General features: G+C 43.3%; 2 protein-coding genes across 2 annotated transcripts in view; one reads left to right on the top strand and one right to left on the bottom strand.

The window, feature by feature from the left end:
• The window catches only part of CTPS2 (CTP synthase 2), a 98,630-nt gene that overhangs the window by 36,152 nt on the left and 43,103 nt on the right, over positions 1–19,375 (top strand). The window contains exons 11-13 of the mRNA XM_032389660.1: positions 451–545; positions 2,643–2,705; positions 2,811–2,854. Coding sequence (XP_032245551.1) covers positions 451–545; positions 2,643–2,705; positions 2,811–2,854 — 202 coding nt within the window. The remainder of the gene's footprint in view (positions 1–450; positions 546–2,642; positions 2,706–2,810; positions 2,855–19,375) is intronic.
• Positions 13,923–19,375, bottom strand: part of S100G (S100 calcium binding protein G) — a 10,829-nt gene continuing 5,376 nt past the window's right edge. Inside the window, exons 3-4 of the mRNA XM_032389503.1 lie at positions 18,178–18,321; positions 13,923–14,027 (exon numbers count right to left, since the gene is read on the bottom strand). Coding sequence (XP_032245394.1) covers positions 13,923–14,027; positions 18,178–18,321 — 249 coding nt within the window. The remainder of the gene's footprint in view (positions 14,028–18,177; positions 18,322–19,375) is intronic.

The following is a 19,375-nucleotide window of genomic DNA, read 5'->3' as shown; positions in this document are numbered from 1 at the left end:
TTCATGTGCCACTATTTAATTAGCAATTGAAATCTTAGGCTGATTTTACCAGTTTAACTCTTTCTGATTATGCAAGAGATCTTAACGTTTTTCTAATAGTGCTTTTAAAAGAACCTTAACCTTTTTTTATTCAGATACTTCAGTGGCATTTGTAATCGAATTGAGTTTCTCAGGCACTATGCTCACATACCATAAAGACCTATCGGAAAATATATATATTGAAGTCAGTTGTGAAAAAGTATTGCCTCTTCTTCATAACATTGGGAGGATTTCAGGAAGAAAGTTCAGGATGTGAAATCATGTGGTCAATTCTGAAAATAGACCTCAAGCATATTCTCTAGCAATCATGCCAAGCGTTGGACTTGGGGTCAGTAAGCCTGACTGGCTGAAAATAAGAGTTTTAAAAAGAAAAACGATATCAAATTCACCCTCATCTTGTGTTGATTGCAGTGGTGTTCTTGTGCCGGGAGGCTTCGGAATCCGAGGAACGTTGGGAAAACTCCAGGCCATTTCTTGGGCACGGGCAAAGAAGATCCCTTTCCTGGGTAAAACTCACGTTTATGCATCCTAACTATGAGTTGATTGGATTGTTGCTATGTAGTAGGGGTAACACTTCATAGGGTTTGTTAACATGAAAGGTGTGAACTCAGATTTGCATATTCAGGTGCCAAATAGTCTACCACAGGGGCCAGCAAACTCTGTCCTGTTTTTGTAAATAAGATTTTATTGGAGTAACACCAATCTGTTTACGTATTGTCTGTGGCTGCTTTTATGGTGCAGTGGCAGAGTTCGAGACCTACAGCCTGCGAAGCCTAAAATCTTTACTGTCTGGCCCTTCGTAGAAAAGGCTGTTGACCTAGGAGAACTTAGCACCGTTCTGGTTGGGTAGCAAGAGGCTGGGAGAAGTCGCTGTGTACACCTGCCCTTACCTTCTCCCATTTTCACCCGAATCCATCTTTTCACCACTTCGAGCTAGAAGAGACCATCCTACATCACAGGAAGAGCTCTGCTAAAATTTGGTAGAGCCAGGTCTTTTTAAAGTCTTTGTTCAAATTTTATTTATTTATGTATGTATTTATTTATTTATTTATAAAAGATTTTATTTATTTGTTCAAGGGAGAGAGAGCATGAGTGAGAGAGCAGTGCAGTGGGGAGGGGCAGAGGGGGAAGCAGACTCCCCACCGAGCAGGGAGCCTGACGTGGGGCTCGACGTGGGGCTCGATCCCAGGACCCCGGGACCATGACCTGAGCTGAAGGCAGACGCTTAACCCACTGAGCCACCCAGGCGCCCCTTTTGTTCAAATTTTAAAGCATTGCTTCTGGACCAGTGAACCGGATGAAATGGCCCCTCAGTGGGGGAAAGGCAGCTCTGCAGCTGGGGGTTCGGGCAGGGGCAGGGGTGTGGGAAGGGAAGGGAAGTGGGGGAGAGGCTGTGTTTGTCACTGTACTAGTGGGTTTATGACCGAGTGGACTGGCTTCTGTGGCTTTTGCAATATCAGCAGATTGTTCATTTTCCCCACTGCCTCCTGTCCTTTGAATAGCTTCCTACACGCTCTCCACTTGTGATCCATTTTCAAAAGAGAAGTGGGGAGTAGTTAGATACCTTGATATGTTGCTTTGTTTTACCCATCTAAGCTCCTCTGGGCCACTGTTTTCTTATGAAGTAATCTTGTTTGGTTTTTGTCTAAACGCAGTTAGTGTTCTTCAGATAGTTTTCGCTGTATAGAATAGTTTGCAACTCTTCAGCTTTCTCTTTAACACAGCATCTCTTTATGTCTTAGCCATTTGGAACTTGCTGAAGTTCCCCCCCAAAGCACTCAGCTGTTTCGTGCTCACCAACTTTTGCTGTAGTGTGCCAACTATACTGATTGCCCTTCTCTGATGAGTCCCTTGTATACCTTAGATATGTCTATAAAAACTTCTGGAATGTTCCTTGGCATCTGTTGAGTGGAGAGAATGGGTGGATGTGGAGATGGGTGAAGGGCCCATCCCTGTGGCAGCAGCTGGGGGCTACACAGGTGTTTGTTTTCCTCCTTATTGAGTTCTCTGTTCCGTTCCACCTTGCGCCTCCCTTTCCTGCTCGCCAGCATGCTCCAGCCCGCAGTGGAGATGCCAACGTCCCCCAGCTGCTGCCGTTCTCCTGCAGTGAGGTTATAGGGCCGTTCTGCGCCCAGCAGCCTGGCACAGACTTCCCGCTCCTTCGATCCCAGCCCGCTGGCCAGCCTCAGGCTGCCCTCTGAGAGGAGGGAGTATCAAGTCTCCCTCTTGAGTCGGGGTGTCGGTAGACGTTCTTGGAAGGAATCACGCGCTCTGGGTCAGCCCTGCATCCCACGCATATGCCTCGAGTTAGAGGCAAATTTGGAAGGAGGCAGATTTGCTTTTGGGACCTTTGCCCTGTCTTCTCTTGCTCTTTGCTGACCTCGAATTCCTTCTTCCTCAAGTCCAGGTGGCCTAATCCCCCCGCCTGCCTCTGGCCACAGGTGTTCTGAGTGCAGAGGGCACAGCAATGAACCCGGCAGGCAGTCTTGCTCTCTCCGAGCCTGCGTTCGAGAGGAAGGAGATGGGCAGTAAACAAATGAACAGGAAATATGAAGTCATACAAAATATGTTCATTTGCTTTATACACATGCTTTTTCAAACAGGAGTTTGCCTTGGGATGCAACTAGCCGTGATAGAGTTTGCAAGAAACTGCCTTAACTTGAAAGGTAGGCCTGCTATTTGCTAATACCCTTTGATTTAAAAAATTCTTATTACTTAAACTATTTCTCAGCAATACTGGTGAATTATTGACCTCATTTCTTCATCCTCAGGTGCCGATTCCACAGAATTTGAGCCAAATGCCTGTGTTCCTGTGGTAAGTGGCTTATCTTTCTGGGTTGGGTCATTGTCATTTTTTTTTTTAAAGATTTTATTTATTTATTTATTTGACAGAGAGAGACGCAGCGAGAGAGGGAACACAAGCAGGGGGAGTGGGAGAGGGAGAAGCAGGCCTCCCCACTGAGCAGGGAGCCTGATGTGGGGCTCGATCCCAGGACCCCGGGATCATGACCTGAGCCGAAGGCGGACACTTAACGACTGAGCCACCCAGGCGCCCCGGGTCATTGTCATTTTGTTTCTAGCTCTGGCCTAAACGCATAAGGGGAAATTATTGTTATGTTTTCCTTACCACATCAGGACACTTTAAATTAGATATGATTTTATTACTATTATTACTACTGCTACTATTATTTTTATATGAAACGGCTCTGCTCTCGATAGTCCCTCTTGTCAGCTGTGCCTTGAAGAAACACAGTCCTGGACTGATTTCTTTTTGCAGCAGTTTTCAAGCCTCATGTTTAGGAAAGGATTAATTCCACTGTGACAATACTTTATAACCGCTCATGTAAATAAATGGGCTGTCCTGTCTCCAGACTCGTCCCCTGCCTGTCTAGTTTCCACATTGGCGGTCATCTGCCTTTCTAACACAAAGGTGACGACCTTTCTTGCGCTGCTCCTCATCTTTCACTGATTCTTTTTCCTAGAAAATATTCAGTCCAAGGTTCTTGGCTGGGACTGAAGGTCACTGTGCTCGGTCACGTGTGGCTTTGCTACAGTAAGCCCCCTTACCTGTGGGGAAGACGTGCCAAGACCCCCAGCGGTTGCCTGAAAGTGTGGGTGGTACCCAACTGTATATATACTCTCTTTTTTCCTACCCGTCCATACCTATGATAGAGTTTAATTCATAAATGTGGCACAATAAGAGATGAACAACAATAACTAATAATAAAATAGGGCAATTATAATTATATATTCCCTATACCTGAGATGTCCCCCTTCCTGCAATCTCCCTTCCCCTGGAATGTCAATGAAACCAGTGAAGAATTTAATTAAAAAAGTAAACCAAACCGATGACTGACAACTTCCTATTCATCCTGGGAAGCCTGTCCTGATCTCCGGTCTTCCCTTGCCTCTGCCTTCTGTGCCTCGTGCCCGCCTCTGTCAGAGTGCATACCTCACCCTTGTGATCGTTTTTTTTTTTTAAGTTTATTTATTATTTATTTTTCGTAATGTCAGCACCCAATGTGGGGCTCGAACTCACAACCCCGAGATCAACAGTCACATGTTCTTCTTACTGAGCCAGCTTAGTGCCCCATGATCACTTTTTTTTTTTTTAAAGATTTTATTTATTTGAGAGAGAGAGAGCATGAGCTGGGGCAGAGGGAGAGGGAGAAGCAGACTCCCCGCTGAGCAGGGAGCCCAATGCGGGGCTCGATCCAGGACCCTGGGATCATGACCTGAGCCGAAGGCAGACGTTTAACCGACTGAGTCACCCAGGTACCCCCCCCCGCCCCGTGATCACTTTTTTTTTTAACAGTTTTATTGAGATATAATTTACATACCATAAAATTTAGCCATTTGAAGTCCATAATTCAATGGCTTTTAGCATATTCACAGATCTCTGCCACCATCATCACAATCCATGTCGAACCATTCTCATTACCTCAAAAGAAACCTCACACCCCTTAGCTGACACCCCCAACCTACTCTCACCCCCAGCTCTAGGTAACCATTAATCTGTTTTGGGTCTCTATGGATTTGCCTATTCTGCGCATTTCATGTAAATGAAATCATACAATACGTGGCCTTTTGTGACTGACTTCTTTCACTTAGTATAATGGTGTCAAGGTCTGTCTGTGTTATAGCATCTATAAGTACTTTGTTTCTTTTCATTGCTGAATCATATTCCATTAGATGGACACAACACATTTTATTAATTCATTCATCCATTGATGGACATTTCGGTTATTTCTACTTTTTGACACTTTGGAATCATGCCGCTATGACCATTGGATACAAGTTGTGCTGTGGACATGTTTTTATTTCATTTGGGTATATACACCTAGGAGTGGAATTGTAAGTCATATGGTGACTGTATGTTTAAGCTTCCGAGGAACTGTCCCACTGTTTTCTACAGCGGCTTCAACAACCTATATTCCCACCAGCAGTATATGAGGATCCCAGTTTCTTCACATCCTCAACACTTGTTTTGTCTCTCTCTCTCTTTTTTTTTTAAGATTTTATTTTTAAGTAATCTTTACACCCAACATGGAGCTCGAACTTACAACCCTGTGATCAAGAGTTGCGTGCTCTACTGACTGAGCCAGCCAAAGGCCCCATTATTATTTGACTTTTTGGTTATAGCCATCCCAGTGGGTGTGAAGTTGTATCTCTTTGTGGCTTTGATTTGCATTTCCCTGATGGCTGAGGATATTGAGCATCTTTTCATGTGCTTACTGGCCACTTGTATACCATCTTTGGGGAAATGTCTATTCAGGTCCTTTGCCTGTTTTTGAGCTGGGTTATTTGTCTTTGTATTATTAGATTGTAAGAGTTCTTTATGTATTCTAAATACAAGTCCCCCATTAGATATACAATTTGCACTATTGGCATTTTGGGCTGGATTATTTTTTGTGGTGGGGTGCTGTCCTGTGCACTGTAGAATATTCAGGAGCATCCTTGGCCTCTACCCACTAGATGTCAGTAGTACACTCCTCCCAACCCCCAATTGTGACACTTAAAATTCCAGCCAAACATCCCCTGGGGGCGCGGGCAAAACCTGAGAACCGCTGATTTTAAGAAATCCACTTCCGTTCTTCTCTCCTCCATCCTATTACTTCCCTTCCTTTATGGTAGTCATTAATTCTATTTTTTAATAGGTTGTCTTTCTTTCTGTTTTTAACAGGTTATCTTTCCATTTAAAAAATATAAGTAAACCTATATGTCTACTTGTAATCCCCTCTCCTTCTTAGATAAATGGTAGCATGCTCTGCACGTTTTTTTCTTTCTTGCTTTTTTAACTTAACATTATATGCTGGAGATCACTCCATGGAAGGATATAGAGATATTCTTCACTCTTTTTATAGCTTGCAATTCAGACCATAATGAACCATAACTTCCCAGCCAGATGGTACTTTTAAGTCCTATGCTCAGAAGACCTAATACTATTGAAGAGTTCCTTATGAAGCTTTATTATAAACATATTTCTTGACTAATGGCTGAAATGGCTGTGCAGGCAAATCATGGGTTTTCTTTCCTAAGATAATACTTTGGGATAGGAAGTGATTTGGGGGGGTGGGGGTAGTGTGTGCTCGGAAGTGGTTTGACCAGTAGGTGCCACTGTTAGATAGCTTTGGCGAGGTTAACCCTTTGCGGACTATTCTTTGCACTGTGTGTGTGTGCGCGCGCGCGCCCGTGCACGTGGGCACACGTATATGGATATGTGTTTCCTTTTTAACAAATACATTGGCTAGCATGCTTGAGACACCGTGCCCCCTTGCTTTTTTTTTTTCCCCCCTTGCTTTTTGTGCGCATCACTCCCTGTCAGTGCACAGGGAACTTCCACATGCTTCCCTGCTGTATGCATCATTTATTTAACCAGTCTCACACTGATGAATATGTGTCCATTATTTTGCAACTTTAAATCATGTTCCAAATTAGTATCCCTGTGCATATGTCCTTGCGGCCCATGCATGCTCATTTCTATGGCATGCGTTCCTAGAGGGGAATTACTAGGTCTGAGGATCTGTGCATTTTGCATTTTGATAGCTTCTATACTCATAAGTGAGATGGGAACAATAAAACCTAATTGCTACTGAACATCTTTATGGCCTGTGATCAGTTTGTTGGAGAAAAATAGCCTTAAGAGGCAGCATTTGTGCTGATGGTGAGAAGTCCTCTTAAGGAGAAAGGCTAAGGGGACAGAATCGTCAGGCAGCCTGGGGAAATCAGTTAAACTTGAGCAAATAACAATGACTTACAGTGGGTAATGGTCATTCTGGCCCTTCCAGCTAAAAAAGTAGATAATTTGGAAACCAGGAGCCTCCTTTAGGGTATATTTGCTGCTAAAATCTGTTTCATAGGTGTGGAGGAGGAAAAATAATTTTTACTCCTCCCTTCTAGGTTCTTGGCTGAGACCCCTCTGTCATAAAAGATTAACAGGACAAAAACAAAGAAAGCTTAATAACCTGTTTACCTCCTGCGTACATGGGAGAAACCCAGGAAAACCAAGTGGCCCAAGCCATCAAATAACCTCTCCAGCTAAAGACAAAAGATGATGTTGGGAGTGGGGAGCAAGTTTTGGGGGGGGGTTACTTGGAAAAACACAGGAAACAAGGGTATGATTGTGATGCAGATTGAAATCCTTGCTTTCTACATTCATATGAGTTTCTAGAGATTTAGTCATCCTCTTCCTGGTACAGAGTGGGAGATAACCCTTACAGATGGAGATTTGTCTTTTACCATGTGAATGTCTCTTCCAACAGTAGAGACAAGGGCATCCGGGAGAGAGATCTAAGAGGAGGTATCTCTTATACACATAAAAGGAGAAATAGATTTTTCTCTAAGAGTGAAGGTAGACTCCGGGACTACCAGGAGAGAGTGAATAAAATTTATTTTATTGTGTCATTTCTCTGCTTAATCCACAAGGTGAAATAGAAGGCTCAGGGAATTTGCTGAATATTTAGGGTTCTATAGTGAGTCTGATTTTTTGGCTTGTGTCAAAGTAGGCTTACCTGCTTTCTGGACAAGGCTTACCAGGAACAGAGCTGTGAGTGACTTGCATTCTGACTGTTTATGAATCACGTGGCTGCTGCTGACACCCTTGACCTTGATTTTGGCTTCAGATCTCTCCAGTTCATGTGGAGGATAGTTCACGGCATCGTGTACTTTCTATTTAGAATACTTTTGGGTTTTGAGACATATATAGGAAGAATGATCTCAATCCAATATTTAGGTATGTGGATATGCTTAATTTTTAGCATTTCTTTTCTGTTTATTGAGAATAGTAACTAAAAAAACCCTGGATTTCCATAAGATACAACACTTGGAAAACAAAATCCGTCTTCCACCTTCACACACATCAGTACACACGTGTCTACTTGGATAAAGGTATTGGTAAGGAAAAGTGAGGAATTTGAAGCATTTTAAGCAGATGCAAATGGACATTTGAGATTGTGGTATTTGATACTATTTCAATTCTAGGTATCATAGATATGACTTCTTTTATCCCTTTTTGATCCAGGGATTTTCAAAGTCAAAATTGATTTCACATTTGACACAGTGGATTTGTGGCATAGTTACATCTAATTAAAAGTCGATTCAGGTGAAGGGTAATTTCTGTTATACATTAAGCATAATTAATGCATGACATTTTCCTACCTCTAGATGAAGCTGTTTGAAATATTTTTTCTTCCATGTTATTTTTCAACAACTTTATATGGAAAGCAAATTAAAAGGCATTAAAACAAACCCAGACAGCCATTCAGTATAACCTTTCAGGCGACTTTTTATTACTTTGAAGACTGCTTTGCATTTAGAACATTGAGTGAGCATCTCCCAACTAACAAAACGGTCTTATAGAAGTCCTTCGGAGCTTCGTTTGGGCTAAAGAACTTTTCTTCCCATCAAAGCAGCTGCCAAGAAGACAGCTATGGCTAAAATAGCCTTTTATGGACCAGTTTGGGAGCCTTATAGTCATTTAGTCCTGTCTCTGTGGGGGCAGTAGGTTCAGAGTTGATATTAGGCTGTTGGCCATAGAAACTGCTTTCTATCTGGAGAAAGAACAATTCTTCAGGCATGATGGCTGCTGTCTAATGGCTAGGGCATGTTCTCCACCCAAGCCTCCCCCTTATGCCGGCCTACTTTTTGGAAGGAGACGGTGCTCCGTGCTTGGAATGAGCCTCCATTAGTGAATCACAAGGGTAGTCTATAATTTTAACAATAAATGACTAAATGAGTACTTCAAAGCTAATGTATTTGAAGGCTTTTGTACCTTGAGCTCAAAGGGAAATGCCTTAGGAATAGGTATTTCAACCACTTGAAAGATTTTTCTGCAGTAGAAATAACTGGATGCTAGTGGAAAGAGATTAATAAAAAGAAAAAAGTCACTCTACATTTAGAGCTTGTCTACTTGAGTGCAGTTCCAAATAGAGTATATTACAAATGAACTGCTATCACAACCCTGCTTGCAGTTTAGCTGGGGATTCGAGACATATACTGGTGAAACATATAACCAAATATACAGCAGTACGTGCGTCGTGCCCACATTAATGCTAGCAGGGTTGTCAACTAGGACTTTCTGCTGTGGTAGAATGCTCTGTATTTGTGCTATCCAATATGATAGCCACTAGCCATGTGGGGCTGTGGAACGCTTGAAATATTGCTAGTGTGGCCAAGAAACTGAACGTTAAATTTTATTTAATTTTAATTGACTTAAATGTCCATGACCACCTGATCTAGTGGCCACAGTATTGCCCAGCGCAGGTAAACCTTAGGTACTTAAGAATCCAGAATCTAGAAAAAATACTGTGGGTTAGAGTAAAAAGAGAAGGTTGTCAAAGGCTGGGAGACTTCATAGAGAGGAGGGGAGGCATCGGCTAGACCGGAATGTCCAAGATTTGCTCGTAAAAAAGCCACCGAGTGGCTTGGCTGAAGCATACGGCTCCTGTAGAGAAGTGGAGGGAAATAAGGGAGATTGGTACGGATTTGTGGGGGTCCTTGAGTATCAGTGTCAAAATTAATCCTGAAGGCCCTAGGGAGCCAATAAGATAATACTCGTCAACTGTGACGTATTATGCAAATACTGTACTCATTGCCGAAGACTTTGCAATAGAATGAGTGCTTTAGGAAGATTCAGCTGGCATGGCATCAAGAGAGCTGAGAGGGGAGAGGAGACTCCAGGCACAGCACTGGGTTGAGTCTTAAGGCAGCCTCAGTCTGCGATCTAAGGAGCTGGGTTGGAGCAGGAGTTAGAGTAGAAAGATCCAGCTGGCAGAGCAGCTTTATGGAATGATTTAGTGACTGGATAGTCAAGAATCATTCATTCAGCAAATAACACTTGAACCTGTCCCATGTGCCAGGCTCTGAGCTAGACTTGGGGGTACATCAGTGAAAGACCAGAGATCTTTTAGAAACACACATACTACATTTTGGGTGGAAAGCCAGCTACAGGGAATAAAGAGGGCACGCTGGCTTCAGATCATAAAAGTCCTTGGTTGCCATGATAAGCCAAGGTCAGAAAGGGAGTAGAGGGGCACCTGGGTGGCTCAGTCGTTAAGCGTCTGCCTTCGGCTCGGGTCATGATCCCAGGGTCCTTGCCCTGGCGGAGCCTGCAGTCTAGTGAGGATTGAAGTTTTGTGGTTGACAAAGTGCTGGTACTGTTGATTCTAGAGGAAATTCAGGCGAATCCTGTTGGATGTGGGAGATGAGATCAATGTTGGAAACTAGGCCAAGAAAGCCAACGAAGTAGACATGTACATACACTCCTACTACGTACAACACTCCATACGTTTTCACCCTTCTTGAAGGTCCTCAAATGATAATTTGTCCAAGTCAGTAAATCTTAGCCAGGCGGAGAAGGTATCTCTCCCATGGGTTTCCTGTGCATTGCCACCGTTCCTTTGAGGCCTTCCCAGTTTGCCCCACTTGCTGTGGAGGCCTCCTGCCTAGCCCCAGCCTCCACTTTGTGACCACTCCCCACCCCTTGCAACCTCTTTATTGGTGCCACCTCATCTTCCCGCAGCACATTCACATCACTTTATGACTCCTACACCTTTCTACTCCCTTTCTTTCTTTTTTTAATAAAGATTTTATTTGACAGAGAGAGACGAGACAGTGAGAGAGGGAACACAAGCAGGGGGAGTGGGAGAGGGAGAAGCAGGCTTCCCGCGGAGCAGGGAGCCCGATGGAGGGCTCGATCCCAGGACCCTGGGATCATGACCCGAGCCCAAGGCAGACGCTTAATGACTGAGCCACCCAGGCGCCCCCCTACTCCCTTTCTGACCTTGGCTTATCATGGCAACCAAGGACTTTTATGATCTGAAGCCAGCGTGCCCTCTTTATTCCCTGTAGCTGGCTTTCCACCCAAAAGGTAGTATGTGTGTTTCTGAACTGCCTTGTACTTACACATGTGTTTACTTGGGGTGTTTTCTCTATCTTTTTAAAAAATATTTATTTATTTAAGTGATCTCTACACCCAACGTGGGGCTTAAACTCACAACCCAGAGACCAAGAATTGCATGCTCTTCTGACTGAGCCAGCCAGACATCCCGTGTTTTCTCTCTTTTAGATAGCCCAGTGCTGCCCCTTCCCTTCAGGTTCCCCTCAAGTCTCTTCCTACAAATCCCGGTTGGAAATACTACTTTTGCAATTAAGCCTTTCCCTGACCTGATCCCAGACTTGCCGACTTCGGATCTCAGAGGTCTAGAAATTTCTATCTCTTATGGCATCTTTTTTTTTTTTTAAAGATTTTATTTATTCATTTGAGACACAGAGATATAGAGAGAGAGAGAAAGAGAGAGAGTGAGAGCATGAACAGGGGGAGAGGCAGACTCCCCGCCGAGCCAGGAGCCCAATGTGGGCCTCGATCCCAGGACCCTGGGATCATGACCTGAGCTGAAGGCAGACGCTTAACCATCTGAGCCACCCAGGCGCCCTCTCTTATGGCATCTTGTGTAATGCCTTGCCCATAGTAGTTGCTTTATACATGGTGGAGTTGAAAGAGATAATGTATATTTATACTGTGAGGGGCCAATTGAGAGCCAGAACATAGGCTAAAATGGGAAGCTAGCATGACCTAGATATTAGAACTCAGCAAACACCCGCAAACAAAAAATAAAACCTAAAACTATAGACTAATATTGGTTATTAATAAAGATGTAAAAATCTTAAAATTTTTTTAAAGATTTTTTTATTTATTTGACAGAGAGGGAGAGAGAGCACAAGCAGGGGGAGGAGCAGAGGGAGAGGGAGAAGCAGGCTCCCCACTGAGCAGAGAGCCCGATGTGGGGCTTGATCCCAGGACCCTGGGATCATGACCTGAGTCAAAGGCAGATGCTTAACCAACTGAGCTGCCCAGGCACTCCAAAGATGTAAAAATCTCAAATAAAATATTAGAATGCCTAATTTAACAGCATTAAAGAATAATCGATCATGACTGGACAATGTGTTTGTCCTGGGGATTGAATTGATTGATGCATTATATTGATCAGACAAAAGAAAGAACGCCCATATCACCATAGATGCTCAGTAGACAATCTACAGAACCTAAACCCTCCTGCTCACAATCTCATAACAAGCTAGGAAGAGAAGGGGAGTTCTTTTTTTTTTTAAAGATTTTATTTATGTATTTGAGAGAGAGAGAGAGAGAGAGCATGAATGGGAGGAGGGGCAGAGGGAGAGGGACATGCAGTCTCCGCACTGAGCACAGAGCTCTATGTGGGGCTCGATCTCATGACCCTGAGATCATGACCTGAGCCGAAACCAAGAGTTGGATGCTTAACCGACTGAGCCACCCAGGTGCCTGGAGAAGGGGAGTTCTTCTTCTTCTTTTTTTAAAAGATTTTATTTATTTATTCATGAGAGACAAAGAGGCAGAGGCAGAGGGAGAAGCAGGCTCCCTGTGGAGCAGGGAGTCCAATGTGGGGCTTGATCCCAGGACCCTAGGATCATGACCCGAGCTGAAGGCAGACACTTAACCAACTGAGCCACCCAGGCGCCCCTGAAGGGGACTTCTTAAACAAGAGAAAAATTACCTTTTATAAACCAATATCAGACAGTAAACTTAATGGGGAAATAGTGGGGGATTCCTATTAAGACTAGAAATGAATAAAAGATGTGCACTGTTTTAACTAATAAAGTTGTTAAAATGAGACCAACTAATGCTGTCTGGAGAGTGCAGCTGGTGTTCTCCTGCCTGTTTGTAGACTTTTGAATCAATACAATCTTTCGGAGAATCAGTTAGGTGGTCTCTTTCACAAACCCCATAAAAATACTCATACCCTCTGACCCAGACATTTACTTCTCAGAAATTCTCCTAAGGAAATATGGTATGTTGACGGAGATATGAACAGGTACTCATTATAGCATTATTTAGAAGAATCAGAACTGGCAACAATCGAAATGTCCCACAATGGGGAAATAGTTAAGACTATTATGGGGTATCCCTGCAGTGGAGTATGATCAGTCATTAGAAATGTTTAAGGCTTTTGATGCAATAAGAATGCTCTTGTATCGAATTAGAATGATACAGATTGCATTTAAACATTTCCTCATTGTGTATAAAAATTTCCTTTGTTTCTTGGTGGTGGCGTTAGAAGTAATTTTTCTTTTTTTTGGTTAAATTCCTCTCCAACACTCCCCCTCCCTCCTTCCCCCAAGCTGGACTCAGTAAGTGGAACTTGAGGGCTAGCTGTTTCTCAGATCCTGAGAGTCCCAGCAGCACTAGATGCCAAAGCTGGGAGGGCCCTATGTCTTCCTGTCCCTTTTATTTTAAACATTACATGCCAGAACCAAGGCCACCCCGTCAGTGATGGAGAGAACTGACTCTTGGTCCCATAATGCTTCTACTCCCTGAGAGGGTCATTGATTCAAAAAACACAGTGAGTGCTGAAGGTGACTTTAAAGACAAGTGTCTGTGTTTTGAAGTCTGCTCCTCACTAGCTGTTGACTAGAGTTGAAATTGGAAATGATGTGAGCGCTGAGTGGCTGGGGAGGGAGAACAGGAACAGGGCTATTTTGATGGAAGACTGGAGTAAGGGCATTGGTTTGGCAAGTCAGAATTCTTTCTAAGCCTCTGACACTATCTTTGCAGTCTTGATGAAGATCATGGAACTATTCTCAGCCTTTCTTAAAAAAAAAAGGTATAAAATTAAATGCATTAAACTAAGGTTACTTTCAAGTCTATTAAGCCATGGGGGTCTGTACTTGACAAGGAGAGACATGTCTAAGAATTTCTTTATTAACAGTAATTGGACCTCACTGCCAGATCATTATAATTGCCAAGAATTAAACAGAGACATTAGCGATTGCATATAGAATGGGGACCACATCCCAGGCGCTCTTCTTTTCGTGCTTGGAATGATGATATATTGTTTTGGTTTTTTCCTTCACTGGGATATCTTGTTCACTAACACCTGGAATTCTTCGAAACTAACTTCTCCGTCTCCATTCTTGTCCAGTTCTTGAAAGAGTTCATCTAGGGTGCTGGGACCCTGGTTTTAGATGAGAAGGATGAGAAAGGGGAGAGGAGAGAAAATGAATCAGTTACCGCTACCCATTTTCTGAAATTAGAGACGCTGGGTCTGTGTTCCAACAAGGCAGCTGAGGCTTCAGTTACATGCCGCTGATGGCTGAGGGTGGAAAGCCCAACTTTAGCTTCATGTCACCGAACTGGCTACCTGGTTTTTCCTATATCACACATTTATTTTTATTTTAAAAAAAGATTTCATTTATTTTGAGAGAGAAAGAGAGAGAATGTGTGCATGGGCAAGCGGGGAGAGGGGCAGAGGCTGAGGGAGAGAGAGAATCTGAAGCAGGCTCCCCACTGAGCATGGAGTCCTACAGGGGGCTGGATCCCAGGACCCTGAGATCATGACCTGAGCCAAAATCAAGAGTTAGATGCTCGGGGCGCCTGGGTGGCTCAGTCGTTAAGCGTCTGCCTTCGGCTCAGGTCATGATCCCAGGGTCCTGGGATCGAGCCCCGCATCGGGCTCCCTGCTCTGCGGGAAGCCTGCTTCTCCCTCTCCCACTCCCCCTGCTTGTGTTCCCTCTCTTGCTGTGTCTCTCTCTGTCAAATAAATAAATAAAATCTTTAAAAAAAAAAAAAAAAAAAGAGTTAGATGCTCAACCAACTGAGCCACCCAAGCGCCCCACACATTTACCATTTTAATATTGCTAATGTGTAGTTTAATATACAGTTGACCCTTGAACAGTGCAGGGGTTACAGGCACCCACACCCCACAGAGTCGAAAATATGGGGATAACTTTTGCCTCCCCCCAAACATAATGACTAAGAGCCTACTGTTGACTGGAAGCCTTCCTGATGACATATGCAGTTGATTAACACAGATTCTGTATGTTTTATGTATTAAATGCCATATCTTACAATCAATCAAGCTAGAGAAAAGTGTTATGGAAATCTTAAGGAAGAAAAAATACATTTGTCGTACTGTAAAAAATCCGCATATAAGAGGACCCGTGCAGTTCAAACCCATGTTATATAAGGGTCAACTGTAATTGGTTTTCTGTGTAACCTTAAGTATTTTTCTTTCTTTTTTTTTTTTTAAGATTTTATTTATTTATTTGACTCAGAGAGAGCGAGAGACAGAGAGCAAGCACAAGCAGGGGGAACAGCAGGCAGGGGAGAAGCAGGCTTCCCGCTGAACATGGAGCCTGATGTGGGGCTCGATCCTAGGACCCTGGGATCATGACCTGAGCCGAAGGCAGCCGCTTAACCAACTGAGCCACCCAGGCGCCCCAGTGTTTTTCTTTATGTCTCTAAAAAGGGAGAAGGAATCTTAGGGCTTCACTGGACTGCCGAGGAGCCCATGGCCCACCAGTTGATGATGCTTGCCCCAAGTTTTTCCTGGGAGCTGGTTCTATGTAACCCAAGGCAGCACGGTGCCGTGGGCTCTCCGCAGCCTGCGCACTGCCCCCAACTACCCTGTGCGGGGGAGATCCACTTTACAGAGGAGGGAACTGTGCTCCGGGACAGCTGCTAACTGGCTCCAGGGCCCACAGCTGGTATACAAAGGGCTCAAGGTTCAAACATTGACTCTAGAGCTCAAGCCCTTAACTGGGATCCACACCAGTTTTTCCCAAGCCCCTGGGTTGCGGCCCCCCTCTACACCCTGCAGGATGACAGGATCAGTGGTTCTCACACTTTGGCGTGCAGCACAGTCACCAGATGGGCTTGCTGACCTTAGGAGATACAGAGTGACAGGTCCCACTCCCAGAGTTTTTGAGTCACTAGGCCTGGGGCAGGGCCTGAGAATCTGTATTTCCAACAGGTTCCCAGGTGATGTTGATGCTGCTGGGCCAGGACCCATCACACTTGCAGAACCACTGCTTGAGATGCTGCAAGAGATCATGTTAGGCTTGACTCCCTTTTGACTGTTACGACTCTAAAGTGTATTAAGCAGACTTAAGTTTTGTCTCTGGCCTAAGACTCAAATCTTAAAGCCGTTACAGCTCTGCCTTTCAGGTAGGAGTTTATCTGTGGCAAAATAGTACCTAGGAAACTCACTGAAATAACGGTTTCGTTTATAAGTCAGCTTCAACATTAAAAAAAAATTGTGGTAACATTTACCATCTTAACTATTTTTAAGTGTAGAGTTCAGTACTGTTAAGTATGTTGACATTGTACAACTGATCTCCACATCAAGATATGTTTTAACCCTTAAGATTCCTCTAAAGACATTTGATACATTGCTGTGATCAGAAGACAAAACTAAGTTAGTTACTCAGCATTTGTTGTAAAAATATCAAACACTTTTCCTGAAGCGTTTATGAGATTCTCAGCCATACAAGGCGATGATGGGAAGAGTATAGCTTGGAAAACCTTAGTAATCCTTAAGAAAGTATAATCCGGTACATGATATGGTAAGTAGATTTTTTCAAAACTTACCATCAGTATTCCTACCTTTATTCAAATTATAAGTCATCATACCTGCTTTTTGTAGGAAATACCTAAACCATAGGAAAATATAGAACAATTCCCCAGTCTTACCTTTTAAAACAACTTGTTTGAGTAGACTGCCTAGGCTTTCCTGTCAGATTATTATTTTTCTCTCTTTTATTATGATTATTCCTTCCTATTATTATTTTTCTTCCTTTTGAAAAAATCTCAAGAGTGTTTTTTAGAATTTAATCTTTCTCAGAAAACTTTGTCTTAATTTTTAATTAAAAAGTCTCTTTTTCTGGGGCGCCTGGCTGGCTTATTTGGTAGAGCACATGACTTTCGATCTCAGGGTCATGAGTTCAAGTCCCATGTTGGACGTAGGGCTTACTTAAAAGTAAGTAAATAAAATAAAAATCAGGAAAGGTTTTTTTTTTTTAAGTCTCCTTTTCTGCTAGCACCTCTGTTTTTAAAAGTTATTTTATATTTTAACTGTAAGCAAATGAGGAGAGATTGGATTATATCATTGAATTCGGCCACTTTTTCTTTTTAGTACTAAAACCAGAAATCTCAACAGCTATAACCAGAAACCTCCTCATGTGTCATACTGGCAGAAGGGACATTTCTGGTTAAAATCTGGGAAGCCAATGCTTTCTTCTGAAGTTACAGCTAAATAGTGACCAAGTCGGATGAAAGGGTTGCACAGTCACTTCCATTTTGAAAATGGCTTTTAGTTGTGAAGTAGAGAAAGTGTGTTGGAGCAAGGAGATCAGCCCGCCTCTCTTTCCCATGATTGCCTCAAGATGCACTTTGTTTTTTTTTTTTTTTTAAAGATTTTATTTATTTATTTGACAGAGAGAGAGATAGCGAGAGAGGGAACACAAGCAGGGGGAGTGGGAGAGGGGGAAGCAGGCTTCCCGCTGAGCGGGGAGCCCGATGTGGGGCTCGATCCCAGGACCCTGGGATCATGACTTGAGCCAAAGGCAGACGTTAATGACTGAGCCACCCAGGCGCCCTCAAGATGCACTTTGATTTGGACAACTCTGGGATGGTTTTGAAGAGAAACTGTCTGGCTAAAGAGATTTAATCCCTTCCTGGAGTTGTTTAGAAATGCCTGGCTGCCTCATTAACACAGATTTAGGTGCTTAACACAAATTAACACAAATTTAAATGCTTTTGAAATATAAATGGATGTCACCAGATGGCAATTTGTCAGCGCAAAGTGGGTTTTCTCTACAGATTGCCTAGTAATTCTTCTTGACTTGGTCTTGACAGATCCTACCTATAACGATGAAGCACGTCCAAGGTCAGCTAATATTATTTTGCACACCTCTTTGTTTTCCTAAAAGCCTAGCCCAGAGGTGCTGAATCCAGGCCGAAGGCCTTAGCATGTTGGCTTGGTGACCTATGGGTCTTCTAGGCCTAGCTTCATTGAAAGTGCAATCATTGCTTCCTTTTACTCTGGCTGGTCATGGAGAGTTCTGTGCCCAGGCTGTGGGGCATAGAAGGCTTGGCCCCTGCTTTCTAGGTGCTTGCCATCTGAGATGTGGCCTGCCACCACGGAAGAAAACACACGTTCAAGGGCCCTTAATCAAGGGATGCCTTCACCTTGGCTGCTGTGTGCTCTGCCCCAGAAGGAGCCCCGATCAGTACTGCATTCCTCCGCCTCCCCCTGCATCCTCTCCTCTTCCCACCCCCCCCTCACCCTCCGAGGCCCCGTATGGGCTCTGCGGTGGTGCACTCACTTTCAGTAAACTAGGGAATTCCGTCTGAATCAATAGCTTCAGCTCCTCCTTCGAAAGCTGGTCTGGATCACCTTCTTTGGCTGCGTATTTTTCAAAAATGCTCTTCAGTTCTTCGGGAGACATTTTTATGCTCGTCGTGGTGGCCTGTCAATGGGGAAAGAAATGAACTCACCAAAAAGCTGAAGCGGAGTTTTATATTGATGATTTTGCCAGCAGTTCAGTGCCTTCGGGCTCTTTCCTTGGTGTAGTAAAAGTAATCATCTTAGTATGTTAAATGTCTGTTCTTAGAGTCCATCTGTGAGGAGATGGTCCCTGGAGCCAAACCCTTTTATTAGTAATCGTGACATTCTCCACTTTTTATGCACCTGGTCTGTGCTCTGTAGGCTGTGGTCTCCAAGAAAGCTGACCACAGCTTTTAGCTTCTAAATTACTGGAAATATCTTTAGATGGCACCAACCCACTTTTTCTCCTGACCACTATCTTTCATACCGTTCTGGAAGGAAGCAGAAGAAGCACCAGGTTGTACTAAAATCACATTTACCTGGTTGCCCAGCAGCAAGACAGCTAGAGGAATCAAAAAGTAGGAGTGTGAAGAGTTGAGCAGGATCATGACTTTTATAGTCTTCACAGACACGCCACCCTGATTATAAAATTTTCCTTTTGTTTGCCATTTAAGGGTAATTATTAATTGTTTTTGAAACCCAAGCTTAAGACTGATGAACCTCATAATTAAGGGCAAGAGCCAATAAACGGCCACCTCAACAGTTGCTTAATGGTTCAGAGTCCCAAGAGTAAACTTGGATTTTTTTTTCCCCTTACATTATATTTTCCCTCCAATGTGGCATTATGATATTTGCTCACTGCTCGCATTTCAGAAAGCTTAACTATGGAGGGTTGGATATTTTTCAGTTTAATTGCATATTTAGGCTTGAAACAATAACTTTCTTCACATCCAGAAAAAAAAAAAATGCTATAATGGATGGTCAATCCTCTAGAGTTTAAGAAATTGCAGTATGGCCATTGAAGTCCCTCTGATGTTTTGAACAGCTTAGGTGCTTAAATATTTGAATAATTGAATGAATGAATGAACAGAAGTATCATTGAGAAGTAGGCTTAAGGAGTGGGGAGAAGATACATAATAATTTGTGATTTTATTTAGCAAAGCAAGATTACCAACTAGCATGGTAATTTTTCAACT

The sequence above is a fragment of the Phoca vitulina genome, unplaced genomic scaffold, assembly GCF_004348235.1.
Source record: "Phoca vitulina isolate PV1807 unplaced genomic scaffold, GSC_HSeal_1.0 scaffold55, whole genome shotgun sequence".
In the NCBI taxonomy this organism is placed as follows: Eukaryota; Metazoa; Chordata; class Mammalia; order Carnivora; family Phocidae; genus Phoca; species Phoca vitulina.
The sequence above is the reverse complement of the archived record's forward strand: the minus strand, read 5'-3'. Positions and strand labels throughout refer to the sequence as shown.